The sequence below is a fragment of the Nansenia antarctica genome, assembly GCF_963989245.1.
Source record: "Nansenia antarctica genome assembly, chromosome: 14".
Classification (NCBI taxonomy): domain Eukaryota; kingdom Metazoa; phylum Chordata; class Actinopteri; order Argentiniformes; family Microstomatidae; genus Nansenia; species Nansenia antarctica.
Genome location: NC_137684.1, coordinates 25,015,281 through 25,040,280, shown reverse-complemented (window position 1 = coordinate 25,040,280; position 25,000 = coordinate 25,015,281). Strand labels below are relative to the sequence as shown.

General features: G+C 43.3%; 2 protein-coding genes across 2 annotated transcripts in view; both read left to right on the top strand.

The window, feature by feature from the left end:
- rpgrip1l (RPGRIP1 like) overlaps positions 1 to 12,936 on the top strand; it is a gene marked incomplete at both ends in the record, with an annotated part of 18,482 nt that extends 5,546 nt beyond the window's left edge. The window contains 16 exon segments of the mRNA XM_080544749.1: positions 81 to 131; positions 254 to 433; positions 677 to 794; positions 918 to 1,370; positions 1,861 to 2,003; positions 2,515 to 2,878; positions 3,346 to 3,365; positions 3,369 to 3,725; positions 4,390 to 4,479; positions 4,701 to 4,778; positions 5,186 to 5,348; positions 6,680 to 6,780; positions 9,261 to 9,447; positions 10,320 to 10,404; positions 12,369 to 12,505; positions 12,800 to 12,936. Of these exon segments, the coding sequence (XP_080400875.1) occupies positions 81 to 131; positions 254 to 433; positions 677 to 794; positions 918 to 1,370; positions 1,861 to 2,003; positions 2,515 to 2,878; positions 3,346 to 3,365; positions 3,369 to 3,725; positions 4,390 to 4,479; positions 4,701 to 4,778; positions 5,186 to 5,348; positions 6,680 to 6,780; positions 9,261 to 9,447; positions 10,320 to 10,404; positions 12,369 to 12,505; positions 12,800 to 12,936 (2,664 nt within the window).
- Positions 12,937 to 21,531: 8,595 nt separating this feature from the next.
- rbl2 (retinoblastoma-like 2 (p130)) overlaps positions 21,532 to 25,000 on the top strand; it is a gene marked incomplete at its 5' end in the record, with an annotated part of 14,528 nt that continues 11,059 nt past the window's right edge. Inside the window, 4 exons of the mRNA XM_080545327.1 lie at positions 21,532 to 21,669; positions 23,159 to 23,289; positions 23,831 to 24,031; positions 24,375 to 24,439. Coding sequence (XP_080401453.1) covers positions 21,532 to 21,669; positions 23,159 to 23,289; positions 23,831 to 24,031; positions 24,375 to 24,439 — 535 coding nt within the window. The remainder of the gene's footprint in view (positions 21,670 to 23,158; positions 23,290 to 23,830; positions 24,032 to 24,374; positions 24,440 to 25,000) is intronic.

Sequence of the window (25,000 nt, the reverse complement as noted above, 5' to 3'; positions counted from 1 at the left end):
ATTCGTTTTTTAGACCTCGTGTGTATAAAAATTCATTGATACTAGTATACCCTTCTTTAATGGATCTGTTTCACTTCCAGGAGAGTGAGGTCGATATGGCTGAACTGAGTGAGGCGTTGATGCTAATTAAGGTCAATCTTCAACTTTATTTGAACTTTTATCAGTTTTCTACCCAAAGGAATAAAGTGTGTTACAGAGGTTACTTTTACGATACCTTTTTGAGAAACCGTTCCTCTCCTCTCCTCTCCCTCAGGTACGGAAGACCCAGAAGAGCGGCGAGCTGGGCTTCTTGGAGCAGGTGGAGGAGGAGCTCCGTGGAGATACAGAGAGGTCCATGAGAGAGCTGCAGGCCACGCACGCAGAGACCATCCAGGAGCTGGAGAAGACACGGAACATGCTCATCATCCAGCACAAGATCAACAAAGACTACATGGTATGACGCATACAAGCACAAGATCAACAAAGGCCAGGGAGAGTAGCGCATACTTAGTACAGTACAGTATTATACGCCACAATCCTATTCGACCACTTCCGCTATTATTATACTGTGAATCAAAAGATAAAGAAAGTCAACTGCAACAGCAACTTTCAGAGTACATAATAGAATGCAGCATGAGATTAGCATATATTTACTAGGACTAGCAAGACAAGTCTGACTGATGTATCACCATTCAAGGCGGAAGTTGATGCTGTGACACGAAAGATGGACGACTCCAAAACAGAGTACGACCTGAAGTTGGAACGTCTCGCCCAGCTGCTTGATATGAGGGCTGCCAGAATCAAGAAACTGGAAGGTGTTTATCGCTTCCCTTGTCATACAGACATGATTGTTTATTGTTTTTAGTGGTGATGTTGTTGTGTTTTGTCTGTTCTCCTTGTGTTGTTTCGTCTGGGTTTGAAGTGTATTTCTCTCTCAGCCCAACTCAGAAACATCGCCTACGGCACCAAAGCTTTCAAACCCGACCCCGCCGACGCCGACGACGATGCGGTCGACGAGTTTGACGAAACCGTCCGTCTGGAACGAGGAGAGAACCTTCTGGAGATCCACGTCGGCACGGCGACCCTCTCCCAGGCGGCCCTGGAGGCGCTCAGCGACCAGGAACCCTCCACCTTCTGCACCTACGCCTTCTACGACTACGAGCTGCAGGCCACTCCCGTGGTCAGGGGCTCGCGGCCGGCCTACGGGTTCACCTCGCAGTACGTGGTGCGCGTGGACGACCTCTTCCTGCAGTACCTCCACACCGGCTCGGTCACGCTGGAGCTGCAGCTGGCCCGGGGTCTGGACTTCCAGACGGCGGCGGCGGGGCAGCTCAGGCTGCAGCAGCTCCTGGAGCACCAGGGGAAGGTGTCCGGGACCGTGCAGCTGGTCGGTGAGTCAGTGGGGTTGATCTGATCACCTTATGGCCCCAGATGTGTAATTGTGGTAAATCAAGTGTTTAGTCCGATAGACCTATCGCTAAAGCCACGCCCCAAAATAGAAACCGTCCAATCATATCACAGCAAAAGTCACTACAGGCAGAAAACTCGGACAAACAACTCGCTAATATCTGATGGTGAAAAGCTTCTAGACAAAATATTCTTTAAAAAACATGTCTATTACTTTTTTCAATTAATAAATTTCAATTTGAGCGAGCGTTGTTTGTTTGCCCGAGTTTTCAAAGGGGGCGTGGCTTAGCGATAGGTCTATTGTGGTAAATCAAGTGTTTAGTCCGATTCCTCTGATATTGCAGGTAAGATAGGTTGATGTAACAAGCTGAATCTTATTTGTAGGCTTTAAGTGGGTAAACCTTTTTCCCCATTAGTGCAAAGCTGCGTAGCGTCTCTCGGGGTAACACCGTGTTTACTGTGACTCTGTCTCAGGCGTGGCTGGGGAGGTGCAGTCGTTCGGCTCAGTGGAGTACTGGGTGAGGCTGCGCGTGCCCATGGAGCAGGCCATGCGCCTGTATAAAGACAGGGAGAAAGCCCTGGGCTACCTCAGCTCTGTTCACAACCAGGACCAGCGGGTAATGTACATTACATGTACCATCTTATGTTCCTGTTTATGTTCTGTTTATGTTCTATTTATGTTCTGTTTATGTTCTGTTTATGTTCTGTTCATGTTCTATTTATGTTCTGTTCATGTTCTGTTTATGTTCTATTTATGTTCTGTTTATGTTCTATTTATGTTCTATTTATGTTGTCCCTTTGGGGTGTTCCTCCGTTTTTGTTTTTAATCCTTTTTGACGATGTTTGATTGCATTTCTTTTCACCCATAAATGTTATCCCTTATTTTTGATGTAAAGCACCCTGTGCATCCGTGCTGAGAAGGGCGCTATAGAAATAACTTTTTACTTACTTACTTACTTACTTACTTACTTTACCATACGGCATATTACCTGTTCACCAAAAACACAGCACAAGGAGAACAGATACTGTTGCATACGGGTCGATCTCTGCAGTTTTAAAGAAATAAATACCGTCAATTTGCTGTTAAACCCTATTAACACTCGCCCTGTTTTTCCCCACAACCTCCAGGCATCGACAACCCTAACACCTCAACTGTTATCAGCCAACGGCAGCCCGAACGAACTCACCGTCACCATACTATGTTGCAGCAACCTAACCCCCCGCGGCTCCCACCGTCCACCCAGCCCCTACGTCATCTACAAGTTCTTTGACTTCTCCGACCACGACACCTGCATCGTCCCCGACAGCAGTGACCCTCGGTTCGAGGACCACATGTCGTTCCCGGTGCCTATGGGCGCGGACCTGGACCGCTACCTGAAGGCAGAGGCTCTGCTGCTCTACGTGTTTGACGACCAGGAGAGTCAGGCTGAGCTGTACCTGGGCAAGGCCTCGCTGCCCCTGCTATCGCTGGCCCACGACAAGGGCATCACCGGTCAGCAGCAAGTCCTCATTGTGTCAGTCAGGGTTCCCACGGGTCCTTGAAATCCTTGAAAGTTTGTGAATTTGAGAAAGAGAAATCTAGGTCTTAAAAGTTTTTGAAAATAGACATGGGTCATTGAAGGTGCTTGAATTCCCCTCTCTCTCTCTACATTTTTTTATAGTAGATAAGTCACATTGAACAGTAACTTTACACATATTTCACAATATATTGTTTTGCTGTGCTGTGGTAGAGAAGGCAAGAGACCATCTAGTGTTCACACATTCAAAAGCCTCTCTTTTTAATTGTTGTCTGTGAGTGGATAGTTCCTATTATATAAATTCTCATCTAGATCTGTCTCAAACTATGCCGTTTTGGGTCCTTGAATTTGAGGGAATTGATTCTTGAAAGTCCTTGAAAGGTGCTTGAATTTGATGTTTCAGAAGGTGTGGGAACCCTGGGAAAACCAACGGTTTGGTCAGAAGACCCTCTCGTCCCTTTCTGACCCCTGACGTCCTCTTTGTGTCTCCATATGTCCTCAGGTATATTTGAGCTGACCAGTCCTGCTGGCCTCCCCAGTGGCTATATCGAAGTTATGCTAAAGTGGAAATTCACCTACCTCCCTCCCCCTGGCTCCACCATGACAGTAGAACAGGCTAGGTTTGTACCCAACGAGAGGCCAGTGAGGTTGGCACCAAAGGCAGAAGAGGAGGAGGAGGAGGAGGAGGAGGAGGAGAAGAAGGTGGTGGAACAAGAGGAGACGATGGAAGAAGAGAAGGCGGTGGTGGTGGTGGAGGAGGAGGTGAAGGAGGAGAGGAGAACCAAAGTGCTCCCTCCGCTTACTGCTTCCTCTTCCTCTGAGGTGAGGAGAGGTCTTAGGTTGGGCTGCACTAACTTGGTCTGTGATGGTATTAGTTACTACTAACCAGTGGTGTAGTCTAGTTTTTTCTAGTGGGTCTACTGTGATTTTTCCCTCCCAGCCTCATATCGTTCATTTCGGAACGCCTTTAAAAATACATCTGCGCTCCCTGTCTAACGTTATATATCTAACATTACATGTTATAAGGCCGATCTGTGCATGATAGTGCTGCATTTTGACATATTTCATGTCGCATTTCCCCCCGTTGATGGTATATGACGCTATAGTCAGTCCCAATGGTCCAAAAGTCAAGTGCTTCGTAACACAGACGGGGTGAATCTTATGAATGAAAGTGTGAAAGTTCTGTCATAAAACGCTGTTACGTATCCTCGCACATTTTTAAGTGGGTATACGGAAATCCTTGGCCTTTCCTAGTGGGTATACGGCGTAGTCCTGCGTATCACCTAGACTGCACCACTGCTACTAATGATGACATGGTTTCTATTTGGTTGTAGCAAGCTTCATTTCATCATTTTTGGCAGCACTTGGATTCATCAAAAACGTTCTGAAATTCTAAGGTTCTAGTTATATGTGCACATGGAAATGTTCAGAAATATACAGGTTACTTATGTTCTCCATGAATTGTTATTTTTCTCTATTCCATCAGGCACCGTTACCCAAACCCAGACTAAAGACTGTGCTGAAAGAGAAGACAGCTATGAAAAAAGTGTCATTCCTTCCTGCAGCTGAAAAACAAGTAAGACAGTTGCCAAAATCGGTGTTACTGCAAATATTAAACTGTTTATGAACAGACATTTAAAAAATAGCTATTTAAAAATGTAAAGTATTATCTACTAAAAAATAGCAAAGTATAATCCAGGAAGCAAAAGGGTGTTGGCTGTGTTTGAATACTATTTCACAATACTCTAATGAAGCTTACAGTTATTTTTTAATCAATTTGATATTTTCCTTAATAAGGTGGAGGAGAGGAGTCCAGCCAGTGTGCCTGAAATAGAGAGAAGAGAGATTATTTCAAAGCTACCACCCCTGCCTAAGGTACACTACCCTACAATGACCATGTTGATGGTACTAGCATATGTGTGTACTATACTCACTTGAGCTGTAAACAGGGTTCCCACGGGTCCTTGAAATCCTTGAAAGTTTGTGAATTTGAGAAAAAGAAATCAAGGTCTTAAAAGTTTTTGAAAATAGACACGGGTCATTGAAAGTGCTTGAATTCCCCTCTCTCTCTTTCTCAAAAAAAATAATATATACTGTATATTCAAAAATGTTTTACAAGCTTGTCAACTAGTTCTGTCTCAAACTATGCCGTGTTGGGTCCTTGAATTTGAGGGAATTGAGTCTTGAAAGTGTGGGTGTGGGAACCCTGATATGTACAATGCATCGGTTGCACTGTGTTAGACAGTGGAATGACATTTTCACGTGTTCCAATTTTTCGAAAGGTTGTCACAGTGTCTGAGGTCGTGCCAGCACCTCCAAACACCACTGAGGAAGACTCTGATGAGGAAGAGTCTCACTTCTCTGTGGGTCAGGTGATCACAGCCAGTCCACAGTCCACCTCCGACGAATCAGAGATCTCAGAGGACATTCTCCAGCAGGAAGAAGGTAGACATTGTTTTAATAATAGCAACAACAACAACTATAACAAATCAAATTCAGAACAGCTAGTTGTCTGTTTTCTTTGGCTAGTGTTCAACATTTCTTGCCTAATATAATACCTTAGGGTTTGGCATAGTATATGGCATTTGGTTCAGTGTCCTCAGTTTTGCCTGATTTTAAAAGGCCATTTGACAAGTACTCAGGGTTCCCACGGGTCCTTGAAATCCTTGAAAGTTTGTGAATTTGAGAAAAAGAAATCAAGGTCTTATAAGTTTTTGAAAATAGACATGGGTCATTGAAAGTGCTTGAATTCCCAGCTCTCTCACTCTCTCCAAAAAAATAATATATACTGTATATTCAAAAATGTTTTACTTAGCTCGTCAACTAGTTCTGTCTCAAACTATGCCGTGTTGGGTCCTTGAATTTGAGGGAATTGAGTCCTTGAAAGGTGCTTAAATTTGATGTTTCAGAAGGTGTGGGAACCCTGAGTACTGTTTGGTACTGTTTTTGGTGTGGAGAGTAGCTACATTTTTGGAACCGCTACCAATACTGCTCCTAATGATTTTCTCACTTTTTGTTTACAAGCCAAGCCAAACCCTGCTGTAACGTCTCCCACAGTTTACTGTACAGGCATTCTCAGTCTAACAGCCAGTTATTATGAGAGGAATAGGGCTGCAGCTTAAAATCTTGACCGAAAAAAAATCTTGGCAACACACCCGAATCCCTTATGGATCCTTGGGAAACAAATACTTCCTGTTTTTGCCTTGTATTCCATTTCAAGTGCAAACGGTCAATGTTGTTCTGCTGGCAATGTTGCCTTTCTATAACTATAATAATAAATATTGAATGTTGCTAGCTACCAATAATCTGCAGGTTGGGGCTGACTCCATAAATGTTAATGGCGACCTTGTTCAAGTGAGAGAGAGAGGAGGCTCCCTTTTAAAGGCCTACATCTCACTCAGTCTGTACCGTGATTCTCACTAATGACAGTGATGTCGTTAGGAATATGGGCCTAAAGAAGCGGGAAGCTGAGCAATTACTTCCTGTTCTCCACTGTACTGTGTGGTCCAGTCTCTCCTCTCTTCTCTTCCCCCTCACTTCTGCCCTTTCTCTCTCTTTCTCTCCCTCTTTCTCTATCTCTCTTTCTCTTTCCCTCTCTCTCTCTCTCTCGCCTGCTTTATATATCTCTATCATTATTCTCTCCTTCCTTTAACCCCTCCTGGTCCCTTTGGCAGCACATCAAGCCGGTAATGCTTCTGTTGATTATGGCTGAACCAAACCTCCCTCTCCCTCGCTCACCTCCCCCACCTCCCCCTCCCTCCCCCACCTCCCCCCAGACGTAGAGGAGGCCTCGGCTGCAGACGAGGATCAGACTGAATCAATCCTTTCTGACAGTGATGACTGCATTGTTCCAGGGCCGTCCTCTGTGGGCAGTAAGGTGGGTGAAGGACAGACGGCGTTACCTCTCTATTTACCTCGTACGCTCAGGTGAACCTGGGTCCGGAGGGTGTGAGTAGTGAAGGCGGGGATGTATCAAGGTTATTGGGCTTGTTTTGTTTTTGTCAAGCGTACCGTACCGCGCCGCACGCTGCAGGAACATTGCTGAAAATTTATTTTTCCTTTCCTTCCTTCGCCTTCGGAAGAAAAAGTTTTGTTTTTGTTTTGTTTTGTTTGGATTCTGAGTGTTGAATTGTACTACTTTGGATGGATCTCTGGTGCTGTAGATGCTGAGATGGAGTACCTATCGCTATTATTATTGTTATTATTATTGTTGTTAGTGGGCTTGCTTTATTGATGGGTTTGCTTATTAGTGGGCTTGCTTCATTCATAGAATGATAACACATCAGTGCACTCTTTTGGCAACCAGTTACACCCTACTGAAACCATAATATATCTCTATATCTACATCTATCTCTCTACCTCTCTATCTACATCTATCTCTCTACCTCTCTATCTACATCTATTTCTCTACCTCTCTATCTACATCTATTTCTCTACCTCTCTATCTGTGTAGACTGACTCCACTTAAATAACTTCCATTCAGATTGTTGATACTATTTTACTATACTTTACTACTATACTATTTGTATTTTGAGCTTTACTCGAATCTGCAAGAAGCCCTGTTCATGCTCATACCTCCTTGTGCACAGCTTAAATCACTCCACTAACAAAAAAATGAATATTCCTGTGTTCCCCACAAAACAAGGAATCCCAAAAAACGTTTACATGGAAACGATCGAATCGTATCGAATGAAATACGTTGCATCGGACCGAATTGCTTTATTTGGCAGTTTCTATGCTAGTAGGTTCATCAGAGACCCAAATGTATATACAAGCACTGAAGAGTTTTTCATAATATGGGACCTTTAAAGAAATTCTGTACATCTTTTAACTTCATCAACTAACAAAATAAGACTTTACAAGCCAATACAGTTTGTTCGGGAACTGCTTTTTGTTAGTTATTATTATAATCACTCATTTATATATTGTCATTTATAGAATTGTGTCACGAGCTATTACTATGCAATATTTCTTTCAGACAGATAATTGTCCAGTCTCTTGGGACACTGATGACAGCATTCAACCAGTCTGAGCACAGGAGTGACAACACCACAGCCAATCCCAGGATAGGTAGCCAGGCGTGTAGGATACAGGAACTCAAGACTATTCTGATTCGGAGGAGAAAGGTGTCTGAAGCAACACTAGAAAAAACATCTGATGGTGTTTTAGGAGAGACCATATTTATGGATTAAAGAGCCTTTCAATACCTTTTCAGTTGAGCCTATTCTTTCCCTCCCTGCCAATACCTTTAGATTACAACTCGTATCTTATAAGACATTGTAGATCCAGACCCGTATCTTATAAGACAGTGTAGATCCAGACCCATATCTTATAAGACGGTGTAGATCCAGACCCATATCTTATAAGACAGTGTAGATTCAGACCCGTACAGTAGCTTATAAAACTGCGGATTCAGACCCATATCTCATAAGACGTGTGGATTCAGACACATAGCTTATAAAACAGTGTGGATTTAGACCCATATCTTATAACACCATCCCTGTAGTCTGACAAGTAAACTAACACACAGTTAACACCTACATCTACAAAGGACCATTTTCTATGACATGACAGGAGAGATATGGTGAGTTGTTGCTAATGAATTGTACCGAAGATTAAATGGTCTTGTCCTACAGATTACATTCATCTGAACAACATGTAAAGCTAAACCTCTGCAGAGAGGTAACCTCACACAAACCTAGGTCCAAATAATATTTAAACATTTTCATGAGCTCTTGCTTGAGCCTGCCTGGATAGAAGAGAGCCGGGGTTTGGCACTTTTGAGGCTTTTATATCGTTGGTTCTGTTGTGCCAGGAGGCAAAATCTATCAAGCAGAGCAAAGTATTCCTATTCCCTGTTCCTATTCCCAGGGTTCCCACGGGTCCTTGAAATCCTTGAAAGTTTGTGAATTTGAGGGGAAAAAAACAAGGTCTTAAAGGTTTTTGAAAATAGACATGGGTCATTGAAAGTGCTTGAATTCCCCCCCCCCCTCTCTCTCTCTAAAAAAATTAATATATATATTATTATTTTTTTTACTTAGCTTGTCAACTAGTAAATAAGTCTCTGTATTGCTTCACAATATATTGTTTTGCTGTGCTGTGGTAGAGAAGGCAAGAGACCATCTAGGGTTCACACATTCAAAAGCCTCTCTTTTTAATTGTTGTCTGTGAGCGGATAGTTCCTATTATATAAATTCTCATCTAGATCTGTCTCAAACTATGCCGTGTTGGGTCCTTGAATTTGAGGGAATTGAGTCTTGAAAGTCCTTGAAAGGTGCTTGAATTTGATGTTCCAGAAGGTGTGGGCACCCTGTATTCCTGTTCACTTGATTGAGCGCGTGGTGTGTGTCTCTGCAGCCGTGTGAGCGCGTGCGTGTGGAGGTCGTGTCTCTGAGCCTGACCCCGGGGTCCCAGGCGGCCACAGACAGCAGTGTGACCCGGCTGTTTGTAGAGTACGCCCTGCTGGACCTGCCCTCGGAGGAGACCCCCCTGGCCCTGCCCAAGCCCCCCCCAGGGAAGAGCAGCCACTACAACTACAGCAACAGTAAGGGTTAACAACAGAGACAGAGAAAGCATACGCACATGCACACACACACCCCGGTAAACAAAGAGTCCAAAAGACGTCCTCAGGGAAGCCGGAATGTGGGTTCAGATGACGCCTTTCTAGGACGTCTTTTGGACTCTTTGTTTACTGGGACACACACACACACACACACACATACATACGCTCACACACACTCATACTCATACTCTCATTTACTGTTCACTGCATGTTGTTATCCTTCCTCCAGCCTCAACCAGGTAAGGTCAGCCAGGTAAATGTTATGTGGGGTTCTTGGAACGACCCAACTCTGATGTCACCCCATTGAAGTTGAGATAACGGTTAAAATAAAGGTTACGGTTTAAGTAACAGTACGGTAAGGTTTTAGGTTGGTTTTATGCTTCACGGTAATAATAATAATAATAATAATAATAATAATAACTTTATTTGTATAGCGCTTTTCCTGCAAACGTTGCAGCTCAAAGTGCTTTGCGGTAGGTAAACACACTTTTGGAAAGAGGAAGCATTTTGTTTTCTTTACCTCTATATTCTATCAGTTTGGATTTGAAGTCAAACAATTACTATGGAGTCAAAGCAGAGGTTCTCAGCTTTTAATTCAATGTTTTTTCCTTTCAGATTGGTTTCACACTCACGTTAAAAAACATTGACACAAACACTATCTCTAGCTACCAATCAGAGTGTTCCAAACAGACAGGAGTGACGGAGCAATTCCTTCTTGACTAGGGTGTACACATAAATGTGTCCTCCATTGTGTGTGTGTGTGTGTGTGTGTGTGTGTGTGTGTGTGTGTGTGTGTGTGTGAGTGTGTGTTGTGTGTCAGGTTTGATTCAGTCATGCCTTGTTTCCCCTGACAGTGATTCATGTGGACGTCCAGAACAACAAGAGGAGACGGGAGCTGCTGAGGGGGGTACTGGAGGGGCGGAACCCTCAGATGGAAAAGTAAGAAACAGTCTGAAAAATAAAGAAATGTGAATGTATGTTTCCTTTCAAACAACACAAACAAGCAGCAGTTCATCAACATGCTCAGACAGTGGTCACCTACAGAAGAACTGTCAGACGTACCGTGCTTCAGAATAAAAGTCAGAAAAAAAATATTTCAGAATAAAAGTCTACATTTTTAAATTTCAGAATAAAAGTCAGAAAAAATGTATTTCAGAATAAAAGTCAGAAAAAACATATGTCAGAATAAAAGTCTAAATGTTTTTATTTCAGAATAAAAGTCTGAAAAAAAATATTTCAGAATAAAAGTCCGAAAAAATAAAGTTTCAGAATAAAAGTCCGAAAAATAACGTTTCAGAATAAAAGTCAGAAAAATAAAATTTCTGAATAAAAGTCAGAAAAATAAAATTTCAGAATAAAAGTCAGAAAAATAAAATTCAGAATAAAAGTCAGAAAAATAAAACTTCGGAATAAAAGTCCGAAACATTTAATTTCAGAATAAAAGTCTGAAAAATTTAATTTCAGAAAAACATCTCAGGCTGCATGTGATGAAGATGGTAAAGATGAACCAGACACCTACTGATAAAGTTTTACTTAAAAGTTAACATGTTTACGTTTTTGTTCAATAGTGCCAATATGTTGATTAGTGCAAATCTACCAGTCACAAATATTTTGAAAGTAACATAAAAGTGTTATTTTAATAATATTGTTTTCAATTGTTGTTAATCAATGCCTATATTATTGTTGATTACTGCCAATTGATGTTGCCTTGTATATTAATTTAGTGATTCGATTAAAGTTTCAACATTCGATTAAAGTTTCAACATTCAACAGCTTTATAATGTGATTTTTGGAAGCAAAAACGTGTTACCAGGTTATGGTAAAAAAATATACTTTCCACCACTTGGATTTCTTAAGACTTTTTATATGTCATATAGGAGACATTTATGAGCAATAAACAGTTTTCTTTTGCAATTTGTCTGAGAGTCTCCCCTCTTTTCTCACAAAATTATCAACTACCACGTCTGTTGTTTCGATTGCGTATGTTACTTCCTTAACATAAAGGTTTGTGAGAACGCAAATCAGAGAAATAATTTATGCAACAATGTTGCAGTCTCATCCACTTGCTCCGGGTCCTGATTCGGACTTTCCTGTGAGAACATGAACCTGAGAAACATTGATCCGACAGCGTGTGTGCTACTCTGTGGTGCCGTCTCTCAGGAGAGAGAGGTGCCGCTCTAGAGATCTTATCAGTCTTGCCTGACCTTCTGGTCATCACGTACAGAGCCCTTCATGGTCAGGCGCTGTGACCTACTGCGTCCTTACAGCCCCAGCAGGTCTCTCAGGTCCTCTGACCAGGGTTTGTTGGTTGTCCCCCGTGCCAGATTAAAAACCAAGGGTGATAGAGCATTCCAAACCGTGGCTCCCAAACTTTTGGAATGCTCTTCCCTTGGAACTTAGATCAGCGGTCTTGGTCGAAGCATTTAAAAAAACAGCTCAAGACTGTCCTGTACAGACAGGCTTTTGGCTAACCCCAAAAGCCTGTCTTTTTGTGTCCTGTTAATATTGTTGTACACTTGTTATTTGTTACTTGTTCTTATTTTCACTTGTTTACCTATTTCTTTTAACCTGCTATTACTTTTGCTCTTTTATTATGTTCTTATATATGTAAAGCACTTTGTGACCCCTTGTTCTGGGATAGGTGCTACAGAAATCAACTTTACTTACTTACTTACTTACCACTGGTCTGCTGTGATTGGACAGTATCAGGTTCACTAGTCTGCTGTGATTGGACAGTATCAGGGTCTTGCCTGACCACTAGTCTGCTGTGATTGGTCAGTATCAGGTTCTAGTCTGCTGTGATTGGTCAGTATCAGGTTCTAGTCTGCTGTGATTGGTCAGTATCAGGTTCTAGTCTGCTGTGATTGGTCAGTATCAGGTTCTAGTCTGCTGTGATTGGTCAGTATCAGGTTCACGGTGGTCAGCGAGCCCCCGGAGGAGGAGGAGCAGGAGAAGGAGTGTGAGGACGTGGGCGTGGCCTACCTGAGGATCCCTGACATCCTGGAGCGACAGCAGGACCTGATTGAGACCAGCCTGAAGAGTGAGTATTTGAAGAGTGAAGAGTGAATGACTGGGTATCTGTTTCTGCATTCCATTTCTCCACCCCAAGGTATACAGTCTCTCTCTCTCTCTCTCTCTCTCTCTCTCTCTCTCTCTCTCTCTCTCTCTCTCTCTCTCTCTCTCTGTAGTTGTGGATGTTGAGGACAGCAGTGTGGTGGTGGGAAGTCTGACCGTCTCTCTCTCTCTCTCTCTCTCTCTCTCTCTCTCTCTCTCTCTTTCTCTCTCTCTCTGTCTCTCTCTCTCTCTCTCTCTCTCTCTCTCTCTCTGTGTGTAGTCGTGGATGTTGAGGACAGCAGTGTGGTGGTGGGAAGTCTGACTGTGTCTGTCGAGGGACTAGAGGCTCTTCAGTCCATCATGGACGACCCAGATCACGACTACACCCCCATCTCTTCTCTGGAGCCGGACACATAGGCCTGTATCAAACCAAACCATTCAGTTATACTACATTTCAATGTTGTTTACGTACCCTAAGCATTCTTTACACATTTATTTATTCAATTCTGACACTACAATATCACATAGTCAGACCTGTAAACATTGATTTTCATGAGCAGAAGTGATGTTTGAGAGAAAAACAACCCACTTACATTTTGGTTACTCTTGAAAAGAGTATCAACTTCGCAAACATTGCTAGCAAGCTAGATGTCTTCACTGCTGAAGTGGATTTATATTTTTATTTGGTTGTTGAAACATTAGCCCTGTGGGGATCAGTGAAAATGGTTGTTCCATTTTGGGGGCTGCCTATTCACTGGTTGGGAGTGTGGCAAGGAGGTTACAGGTCTACGCTACTCACTGACACACTTCTGCATCGAATGTCCCCAGGCTTCCCCAACAAGGTGAGAAAAAAGACTGTTGGGAGCTGAGATAACAGTAAGACTAGCTGCACTTGTAAGGCTGGATTGACGGTTATAATGCTGGTTAATCCCCCTCAGGACAATGTCAAATTTCACACTTATTTGAACCCTGTTCCCGTCGGCTTGGGTGCGTAGCACAATCAGACTTACGGCTACTGTATGGAACGTTCTACCTCTGGGGGAGCTCTTGAGCTAGGCAGTCCCACTCATATGTTTTCATTTTATTGACAGATACAGTAGAGAGTTTTAGACAGGAAGGATGGGTGAGAGAGAGAGGAGGGATGACATGCAGGATATGTCCCCGGCCGGAATCGAACTGGGGACCCTGCGGTTACATGGTCAACGCTTAACCCGCTACGCCACCTAAGCGCCCAATAGACAGAAATATTGTCAAGAAATTACCTGATTGGACCGACAGCCACACCTGTACACACCCATGAGCAAAAGGCTATTTTGCAAATGTTTGTTAGCCTTAAAATAAGGATATATGTATCCTTATATATATGTATGTACTGTAATAATTCTTTAACGCCTGGTTATTTCCTGTGTTGGTCTCAAGACACCTTGAATTTGAAGTTGTGAGGAAGGTACGGATTGTGAAATTATGTACTTATGAGATTATATTGTAGATATTTTTTTATTTCAGTTTTTACCTGTGTTTGTAGGTTTTCATGGTTCGTATTTTAAGAATATTAAAGACTTTAGTTTCTGAATTTGTTTTTCGTTTTTACTTTACATCACATAAAACACACAAATATTGCAATGCAATGGATATCACAAAATATTGCAATGCGATGGATTCGGTGAGTAATCCCCACTACTACCTAGTTGGTGTAGAGTAGTCGGGATTGCATTGCATTGTATTGCAATGTTTTGGCTCGACTAGCGAGTGTGTCATTGATTTTCAATGACGTATTTACATTTTTCAGAATAAAAGATACAGTACAGGTTAAATGCACTGGTCATCAGAATTGAGGTCAATTTAAAAGAAAATGTTTGAATTGAATGTATTCTGCAGTGACTTGTGTGACCCAGTGTACAAAATTACCACACAGGTGCAACATAGAGCTAGGAATGATGAAATACATCATCAATGTGATTATAGTACGTACACTTTTGTCATAACACTAGGATATGAAGTTGTGCACAGACAAAACTACTTTGAGCTGTTACATGGATGTTGATCTGAACCACAGCGCTATCTAGTGTTGATGTAACACAGCTCATTGGCCTACTCAAGATTGACCGTGTGCCTTTTACCATTATGAATGAAAATATGCAGGACTTAGCTATGGGTTGAAACTGCACTTATATTACTCTCAATATCATGATCCCAACTTTGTTTTTCTATCGACAGATTTCATTCCACTTTAATTTCATCAATTAAAATGACCTAGATCTCACCTGATGATGATGACAAAGTTGGGATCATCATCTTTTTCATCATCTGCATAATCCCTGATAATATAATAATATACACTCCTGAAATGGACTTGCCGTGTTGGACATTGGCAATGACAAACCAAGTATTGGGTAGGACACTCAATTTTAGAAAGCGCTTTTGGGGGTCATGCCTATGTTTCCACAACCCAATGTTCCCACAGTCCAGTGGTCCCACATTTCTATTATTTCATAGGTGGCGCTATTGCAACTGTTTAAAAAAAACATGCACAATTACAGATTTTCACGAGGTTAGGGTTAGGGTTAAGGATAGGGTTAGTTAGATTACTTAGAAATGTGGGAACATTGGGTTGTGGGACCATCGGGCTGTGGGAACATAGACACGCTCCCCGCTTTTGTGGGCTCAAAACAGCGTTCGTGAATGAAATGTTTCTCATCCCGTGATCGCTGCAAATCGCTAAACATTGTTATTACAACCGTTATAGTCCGGGTAATATGTGCAAACATAGTTCACTTTTTCATAAAAGCACAAAACTTGGTACACTTGTACAGTTTGGGGTCCTGAACATTTTCAGACGTGGAGCCCTCGCAAAAACTCCAAGAGTGGATGGAAAAAACAAGATACCAACCAACTGGAAAGGCTTCCTGAGAGTGGATGAAAACAGAACTGTTTCACTTCCTGGCCAGGAACCTTGTGGAAATGTCAACGACCAAACAAGTTGTTTCCAGGTACAATGCTCTGTCAACTCACCCACTACTAGACACATCATCTTTCCCCTTGCACACACGAGGAGGCAGATACAAGGATGCTACTCCATGTGGCGGATGCTACAAGAAAGGGGTATAGAAAGATCATCCTGCGCACTGTGGACACAGTTGTGTTGTGGTCCTAGCCATTGCACACGTGTCTGAGCTGGACATTGAGGAGCTGTGGGTGGCGTTTGGGACTAGTAAGAACTTCAGGTACATACCCATCCATGAGATCAAATCAAAGGCTCTTCCTGTGTTCCATGCTTTTACTAGCTGTGACAGTGTCTGCATTTGCAACCAGGGGCTAGAAGGCAGCATGGGAAACCTGGAATGCCTACGACATGGCAACAGAGGCCTTCATGGCTCTGTCACAGGCTCCAAACAGCATACCGGAGGAAGTTATGTCTACTGTGGAGCTCTTCACAATTCTTCTCAATTTGCCTACAGAGCTAACAGGTCCATGGAGGATGCCATCGCCACAACTCTCCACTCTACCCTGTCCCACCTGGAGAGAGGGGGGGTGGCTACGCACGGCTGCTCTTCGTGGACTTCAGCTCGGCATTTAACACCATCCTACCTGACAGATTGGTGCCCAAACTCCTAGACCTCGGACTAGACCACCTCCTCTGCCGGTGGTCCAAGGACTTCCTGTCTGACCGCCCCCAGAGGGTCAGGATAGGCCCCCACACCTCCACAGCCATCAGCCTCAGCACCGGATCCCCCCAGGGCTGCGTGCCGAGTCCCCTATTCTATTCCATCTACACCCACGACTTCATCGCCGTCCACTCCAGCAACGCCATCATCAAGTTCGCTGACGACACCACCGTGGTGGGCTGCATCTCCGAAGGTGACGAGGCCGCGTACCGCGACGAGGTGGAGCAGCTGTCAGTCCTGTGTAAAACCAACAACCTGCAGCTGAACAAGCTAAAGACCCAGGAGATGATTGTGGACTACAGGAGGAAGAAGACCGTCATACAACCCCTGTACATCGATGGGGGCTGCGTGGAGAGAGTCTCAGTCTTCAGATTCCTGGGCGTCCACCTGTAGGATGACCTGACCTGGAGAACCAACACCACGGCGATCGTCAAGAAGGCACAGCAGAGACTCTACTTCCTGAGAATACTCAGAAACTACCACCTCAGACAAGACCTGCTTGTGCCCTTCTACCGCTGCTCCGTGGAAAGCATCCTCACGTACTGCATTTGCGTGTGGTTCCTCAGCTACACAGCCGCAGAGAGGAAAGCGCTCCAGAGGGTCGTCAACTCGGCCCAGAAGATCATCGGATGCTCTTTTATAAATTAAGATTATAAAAACCCATCCTTTTAATATTGCATTTAAGTTACAAAATAATTAAATTAAGATTATATAATGATTAAAGCACTTTGAGCTGCAACGTTTGCAGGAAAAGCGCTATACAAATAAGGTTATTATTATTATTATTATTATTATTATTATTAGATGGATACAGAAGATACTAATGTTTCCTATGACTTTGATGTGAAGATAGTGAGCTTACACATTGACATTTGAAACAGAGCATGCTAATGATGAATTCAAGAGTGTTTTGATATGTGTGATCACACACATGTTATGCGTGAATAAATGTAGGTAATAAGACATGAGTAGCTCTCCACTTTCAAAGTAGCTTTCAGATGAAAGGGGGTTGGAGACCCCTGCCTTAGACTTTCTGGTCGAGGGGGAGGCACAGGACTCCTCATCTCACCTAAGTGGTCCCACACTGTCCTTCCCCTGTCACACCTGTCCATATCCTCCCTAGAATTCCATGCTGTCTCTGTCTCCTCCCCTGTCAACCTTCACATTGTTGTCATCTATCGCCCCCCAAGCCAGCTCGGTCACTTCTTAGAAGAGACGGATGTCCCCTCCAGTCAGAGAAGCTTCTCTCATCTGGAGTACTTGACCTTCTCCTCTCCTTCGACCTCACCCTGTCCCCCTCTCCTCCGACTCACAAGGCATAAGGCAATCAGCTTGACCTTGTCTTCACCAGATCCTCCCACACCTCCAACCTTACTGTTACCCCTCTTCCAGTTTCTGATCATCACTTTATATCCTTCTCCCTCCCCCTCAAATCCACCTCTTCACCTGTTCACCTCTTCACCTCTTCACCTGTTCACCTCTTCGAGGAGACCTGATGCGGCCTGTCAGCCAGAGAGGGGAACCAGAGGCAGTAAGGTAGGATACCGCATTCTCCCATTCTTCTCCCTCCTTTAGACAGACCAGTCCCTTCTGTTCCTATCGTGGAAGGATGCCAGTTTGGATTCAAACTGAACTAGCGATCTGCTGTGTTGGGAAGTAGAGGCCTCGACTCCCTTTACCCGCTCCTGTAGCCTGGAGATGATCTCTTCAGCGTGGTTGGTCAGGGTTGTTTCCATGGTTCCCAGCTGGGTCTCCAGACGATCTAATCGTTCCTTAGAGTTCGCCTCCGCTATACTGAGGTATCTTTTATGGACCGTATGTGACAGGCTCAGGTCCCTGGGGGCTCATGTCAGAATGGGGAGACGTTTCTGACCTGAATAAAGTGGGACTCATTGGGTTTTATTTGCATTTTACTTTTACTCTCAGTCCGTTTCTCTCAGTGTGGGTCAATATGAGGATGGGATGAGGTCAGCATTCAGACAAATAATTACTCTGGCCTCTCTCTCTCTCTTTCTTCTTTGAGTCTCGATCTACTCATTGCTAGGCCTGTAACAATTAAGAAATAATTGTCTAATGGCAATTAAATTACCTAATGACAATCTTGACTGTGCTCCAACACACTAACTAGCTAGCTGGCTAACAATAAAGAACATTGCGTTAGCTAGACAGCTTCTCTGCATGTTTAACACTAGAGACGCAACGTTATTTCACCTACTTTTAGCGCGATGAGGTGTGGAATCACACGACCACTCTTCACAATGGGGGAGTGTGTACTGACGCACAAAGATCGCTGGATGGCGATGTCACACAAGAAGAGAAAATGACAAGCTCACTACCTCTAAAAATGCATAAAGTTCCTATGCGCTGAGAAGCAGAGACGACTCTGCTACGACTGGTGGATTGATGATTCACTTGCTTAGTCAAATGTATCGATTGTAAGTCGCTTTGGAATAAGGCGTCTGCTAAACGCCAAACATGTAAATGTCTAATGCAGCTACACAGACGAAGAGACTATAGAGTAGAGTTGAGGTAAAGTTAGAATAAAAAGTATTGGAAAGATGTCTGAGGTTATCTATGCCAATACTGACATGGCTAAAAAGGTCAGGTTTTGGGATGTGTGTGTGTGTGTGTGTGTGTGTGTGTTTTAGAGTACTCCTACATAGCCCACATCGGCGTCATGAACATAGTCACTTATCAACTAAGCACCATATAGTTTCATATAGTTTCCATCTAAGTTGACAGCAACAAAGCACTCAGACTGTGTCTTTAACAGTGACAAGACCAATTACATTGGTACATTATTACATTTACATGTTTGGCATTTAGCAGACGCTTGTATCCAAAGTGACTTACATTAAGTACATTTGTCTAAAGTAAGTGAATCATCTATATATCAGTCATCATAAGAAGACATCTATGGTAGGACCCGGCAGTCACCATGCTAGAAGAGTCACACCTACGTAGCACAGACCACCAGGCCCCAACCACAGACACTTGTGTACTTCCTCATCATCTTTGTACACTTCCTTTGCTACTGAGGGCAGCAACAACAGTCTCACATTCAGCTGTCAGTCAGGCACACATACTAACGCAGCTACACAGACAAAGAGACTATACAGTAGAGTTGAGGTGAAGTTAGAATAAAACGTTTTGGAAAGATGTCTGAGGTTATCTATGCCAAGCCTGACATGGCTAAAAAGGTCAGGTTCAACAGAGTGGTCCCACACTGTCCTTCCCCTGTCACACCTGTCCATATCCTCCCTAGAATTCCATGCTGTCTCTGTCTCCTCCCCTGTCAACCTTCACATTGTTGTCATCTATCGCCCCCCAGGCCAGCTCGGTCACTTCTTAGAAGAGATGGATGTCCTTCTTTCTCAGTTCCGTCCCTGATGACGGCACTCCGCTCGCACTACTGGGTGACTTCAGCCTCCAGTCAGAGAAGCTTCTCTCATCTGGAGTACTTGACCTTCTCCTCTCCTTCGACCTCGCCCTGTCCCCCTCTCCTCTGACTCACAAGGCGGGCAATCAGCTCGACCTTGTCTTCACCAGATCCTCCCACACCACCAACCTTACTGTTACCCCTCTTCCAGTTTCTGATCATCACTTTATATCCTTCTCCCTCCCCCTCAAATCCACCTCTTCACCTGTTCACCTCTTTACCTCTTCACCTGTTCACCTCTTCACCTCTTCACCTGTTCACCTCTTCGAGGAGACCTGATGCGGCCTGTCAGCCAGAGAGGGGAACCAGAGGCAGTAAGGTAGGATACCGCAATCTCCAATCCTTCTCCCTCCTTTAGACAGACCAGTCCCTTCTGTTCCTATCGTGGAAGGATGCCAGTTTGGATTCAAACTGAACTAGCGATCTGCTGTGTTGGGAAGTAGAGGCCTCGACTTCCTTTACCCGCTCCTGTAGCCTGGAGATGATCTCTTCAGCGTGGTTGGTCAGGGTTGTTTCCATGGTTCCCAGCTGGGTCTCCAGCCGATCTAATCGTTGGTTATATTAGGAAGTCTTGAATGTTACATACTGGACCTTTAATGGTCTGTTGTAATCATATTGCTTGGTCATAATGACACTGCTCGTCTCCTTGAGATAAAATCTCCATATCTGGTCTCCAGTGTGCACTGCACAGTAACATTAATTGTTAGGATTTTTCATTACCCAACATGAAATATGTGTAACTCAATATCTAGGTGATGTTAATAGAACAAAGACTACAAGAGTCAATGTTAATTTCAGTAGTAACCGGCCGGCGGTGTATCTGTGCAGTTCCAAGTTGTATAATGACAATATGAGAGCTATTGAAATCCTCAATGAAACGTCCCATGAATTACCTTTGAATAATCACCACATAACCACTCTCTCAAATACCATATTGACTTTGTCCTAATACTACCACAGTGGCAGCATATATAGGGCTTTTTCAAATACATTATTCAAATACACAAGCAGCTGAAATGTTTGAGCAAATCGTACATGTTTTATCCCCATCATGTAACAGGTCGTGAGCTTAGAATGATAAGGTTCTATCTCCGTTTAGGGCAGTTCAGAGATATTGAGCGTCAAAGTTGTTACATTCCATTATGTTCTGTGAGATGGAACCTTTGTATTTTATTAATTACTAACAAAACAAAAATCAACATTTTAAAAATAACACCACACAGGCATTAATGAACACCTAATGGATCAGATTAAATAAAAATAAAAACGTTATAATTCTAACGTCACGAGGTATTGAAATGTGCTGATCAGCGCTGGTGGGCAAAAGGCTCAACATTGATCCCTAAACACGGTCGATGTTTTCAGCTCGTATTTTGCGCTTGGTCATTGTCACATGTTTACAATTTCTTGATTTACATTTAAATTAGTTAATATTGGGTCTGTTTAATACGGACTGTATCTCTGATAATATCCTTATCTTTATCTTTTTCTATCTTTTAGAGAGAGAATAATGTTGCCTGACTGAACGATCTATCGGCCGGAAGTGTCAGGCTGGTGAATGACGTGCCGTGCGTCCATTCAAGGTTTGAAACGCACGGTTTGTGGGCGTTGACGCATCTATCGACGCTCATACTGTATTCGCCAAACCATGTACGGTAAAAAAAGGACGTTCTCGTATCGCTCGAGAATTCAACGCAACGTCTTCGGCGTAAACTCGCTACGCTACGTAGTAGCTGTCACTCAAAGGACCTTTAAATGGCTACACTGTAACAGAACTGTATATCGGTATTGATACGACATTAATAGAATACGAAACCGCGCGTAAAGTCCTTGCTTTTGCAACAAACTGTAGTAATTTTTAACCCGGATTTATTTTGTAAGACCTTTTTTGCTTTTATAATCATCAAAATGAACGAGGACGACGACTTTTTGCAGAAAACCAGAGTGGGATTTGAAGATCTGTGTCGATCTCTGAATATGGACGAGGAGGCGAGCACCGAGGCTTGGAAGAGCTACGAAAACATAAGCAAAAATTACACGTTAGAGGTGAACAGTGTTGTCTATGTATTTACTAATGTAATATGTCCCTTTTCGGGCTCCGTCGACTGGGGTAAGCTTTCGGGTGGACCAGATCTCCCCCAGCTTCAGACATAGACAGTCGTCACATTTTCACTCCTGTGTTTATTAGATGATCAGAGGTGTTTAGATGTGTTGATGTTTCTCTATGCCCTGAGTATGGTTCATTTATTACATTTATGCTTTGGAAAGGGGTTTGGAGGGGTGGGGGGGATACTAATAGTATAACAACCCATTTGAATGCACTGTTATGTTATAACACAAACATGTCCCCTTTAATGATCCATCTAGATATAATCCTTTCTTCTCTTATCCTCCTATATACTGCAGCTTGTGTTTCTACCCAACCATGACAGAAATAAAGCATATTTCATATGATGTTATGGTTTATTGTGTCATGGTTTTGGCAGAAAGTCAAGGTGCAGTAATAGGGAGGATGAGAGAAGAGACCACTAGAGGGCAGGATTTCTAACATGGCGTCTCAGGATGTCACTAAGCTCAGAGTGTTGGACAGTGTACAAGCAGGGATGTGAAGTAAGAAAGTATAAGTACTTTGTTACTGTACTTAGGCTAAGTAGGTTTTTGGGGGGAGGGCATCAGTAGGCTATTTATAATCTGGCAACTTTTGCTTTTACTCACTTCATTTTCACAAGAAAATGTGTGCTGTTACTCATATGTCTCACTGAACCCCTACTCTGACACACAATGCTTGTTACATCTGCATGAAATCTGTGCAATCATGACAACGCTTGGATCCACGCTTTGATGTAACACTGTTTTGACTATGGCCTACCTTGAACCCCAGTTGTGCTCCTCTCATCACGAGCAGATTGTGTGCGGGGCCCCACAGTTTAATACATCCAATTCGTTCATAGACTTCATGGCTATGGTGTGACAGTAGGCCTAATAGACCTATAAAATGTACAACTACTTTTGATACTTAAAGGAGCAGTGAGTACGTTTGTTGGAAACCTTCCACCTCTGACCACTGTGGCGGAAAATGCAGAAACACAACAGCTAATGTCCAACACTGCAAATCCGTTTCGGGGGTTTATATTATTATTATTAGGGAGGATGTTGTTGTTCGGAACTTCAAACAGAATTTTGACACAATGCCCAGAGGTGGGAGGTTTCTGTCAAACTACTCATTTAAGTGTGGCTTTCGAGTATGTGTTACACCACTGTGTAAAAGTAATTGAGACATAATCGGGTGTATGAAACCACATCCTGCTCAGGTTCTTGTTATCTGTAGAGTCATCTCTACACTAAGACCTACTGTGCGTCTTAACTTGAGGCCGGCCCTGTCAAGCTTATGTCCAAGCTGTCAAGCTTATTTATAAAATAAGCATCCAAGTTATTGTTGAAGGTAAATTGGAAACTGATCTCTCTCTCTCTCTCCCTCTCAATATCTCTCTCTCTCTCCACACACACACACACACACACAAATACACATCCACAGGGTAGTGAGCTCCACTGGCTGGCATGCTCCCTCTACGTGGCCTGCAGGACAGCAGTACCAACGGTGGGCAAGGGAACCTCTGACGGCAACTACGTCTCTCTGACCCGGATCCTGCGCTGCTCAGAACAAAGGTACCAAGGCCAGGAAACACAGAGTCCAAAAGACGTCCTCAGGTGAAGCCGGAACGTGGGTCCAGATGACGTCTTTCTAGGACGTCCGGATGACGTCATATAGTCCATAAGACTACAGACGTCCTAAAGATGTCATCTGGACGTTCTAGAAAGATGTCATCTGAACCCACATTCCGGCTTCCCCGAGGACGTCTTTTGGACTTTGTTTACTGGGAAGCCATCCACTCATCTCTATTAATACTGTCTCATAGACTCATTACAACTTTCACACCGAATCCTTGACAATTGTTTCTCCTTGGATTGTGTGTTATTTATTGTGTCGATTTTAATTCAAGTCAAAGACGAGCTTTCCCAGTTTCTTGATTCTGATATAAACCCTGTTCACTATGCAATAGATTGTTTGTTAATGTTGAACGAATAATGCTGCAATAGGAACAACAACCCATTTTCACATACTGTATCTGTCCTGTGGGAATAGGTCGTTTAATACAAAGGGAAACTCCTCGTGTTATTCAACCGGTTTCCTTCCTTCTAATCCCAGCTTGATTGAGTTCTTTAACAAGATGAAGAAGTGGCAGGACATGGCCAACCTGCCGCAGGAGTTCCGCCAGAGCACGGACAAGCTGGAGAGAAACTTCACGGTGTCGGCGGTCATCTTCAAGAAGTACGTCCCCATCTTCAAAGCCATCTTCAAGGCCCCCTCAGAAGACCCGCCCAGGGCTCACAGGAGTCGTAAACAGAGGTGGGTTTCACTCCTCACACGACTTCTGGACGTTCACCCCCATATCCTAACTGAACATAGAAGTAGATAGCAGAGTGTGAAAACGTGTTAACAGAGCATAGAGGCTTACAAGGGCTCAGAGCAAGAGTTGGGGGACTTTCAATTATTTTCCCTTTATACTGTACATGACCATATATTATGGTTCCAAGGAATACATTATGCTCCATTTGTATATTATTATTGTGATCAAAGTATACCGTTTGTATGTCTAAAGTGTTTGGTCTGGTATACCATGAGAATGTAAAAATGGCTGGAAACAGCCCGTCTCACCTGACCATCTCACCTGCCCCTCGTTGCTCTGCAGACGACACCCTTGCACCATCTCAGAGGTGTTCAACTTCTGCTGGGTTCTGTTTGTCCACGCTAAAGGTGAGTATAACTTCCACTGTAGTGGTCTCACACGTAGTGTCGCACAGTGTACAGTGTATACTGTAACTTCTGTACTTTTTAGATACTTTTTACATTTTTAAACGGTACCAGAGTATACTTCTTTGGACTGTAAATCGGTCCTGTAAATGTGTTTTTCATCTCGTATACTGATTGAGAGGGACACATCTGTTTGAATCAGCAGTAGTAAGCTAGCCCAAGCAGAGAAAGACGAACACCCTCCCAGCATTCTTCAGATCATTTCATATCTCCATGCCCACAGCTTGTAGATAAAGCTGTCTTTAGAAGGCAGCTATGGGACTACTTTGCCTACCGAGCCCACATGCATATGGCATGTATAAAATAGTATATGTCGTTTTGGAACTAAACTATTTATGAAATAGTTAAATTATTTAGTTGTACTGAATAATGTATGAGCAAATTTGCCCTGATATGTATCAAATTACATTTTAAAACAGTTTAGTGAGTTACTGTATCAAGTATCGTGTTGATCCTAACCCTGGTATCGGTATCAAAGTCAAAATGCTGGTATTGTGACAACTA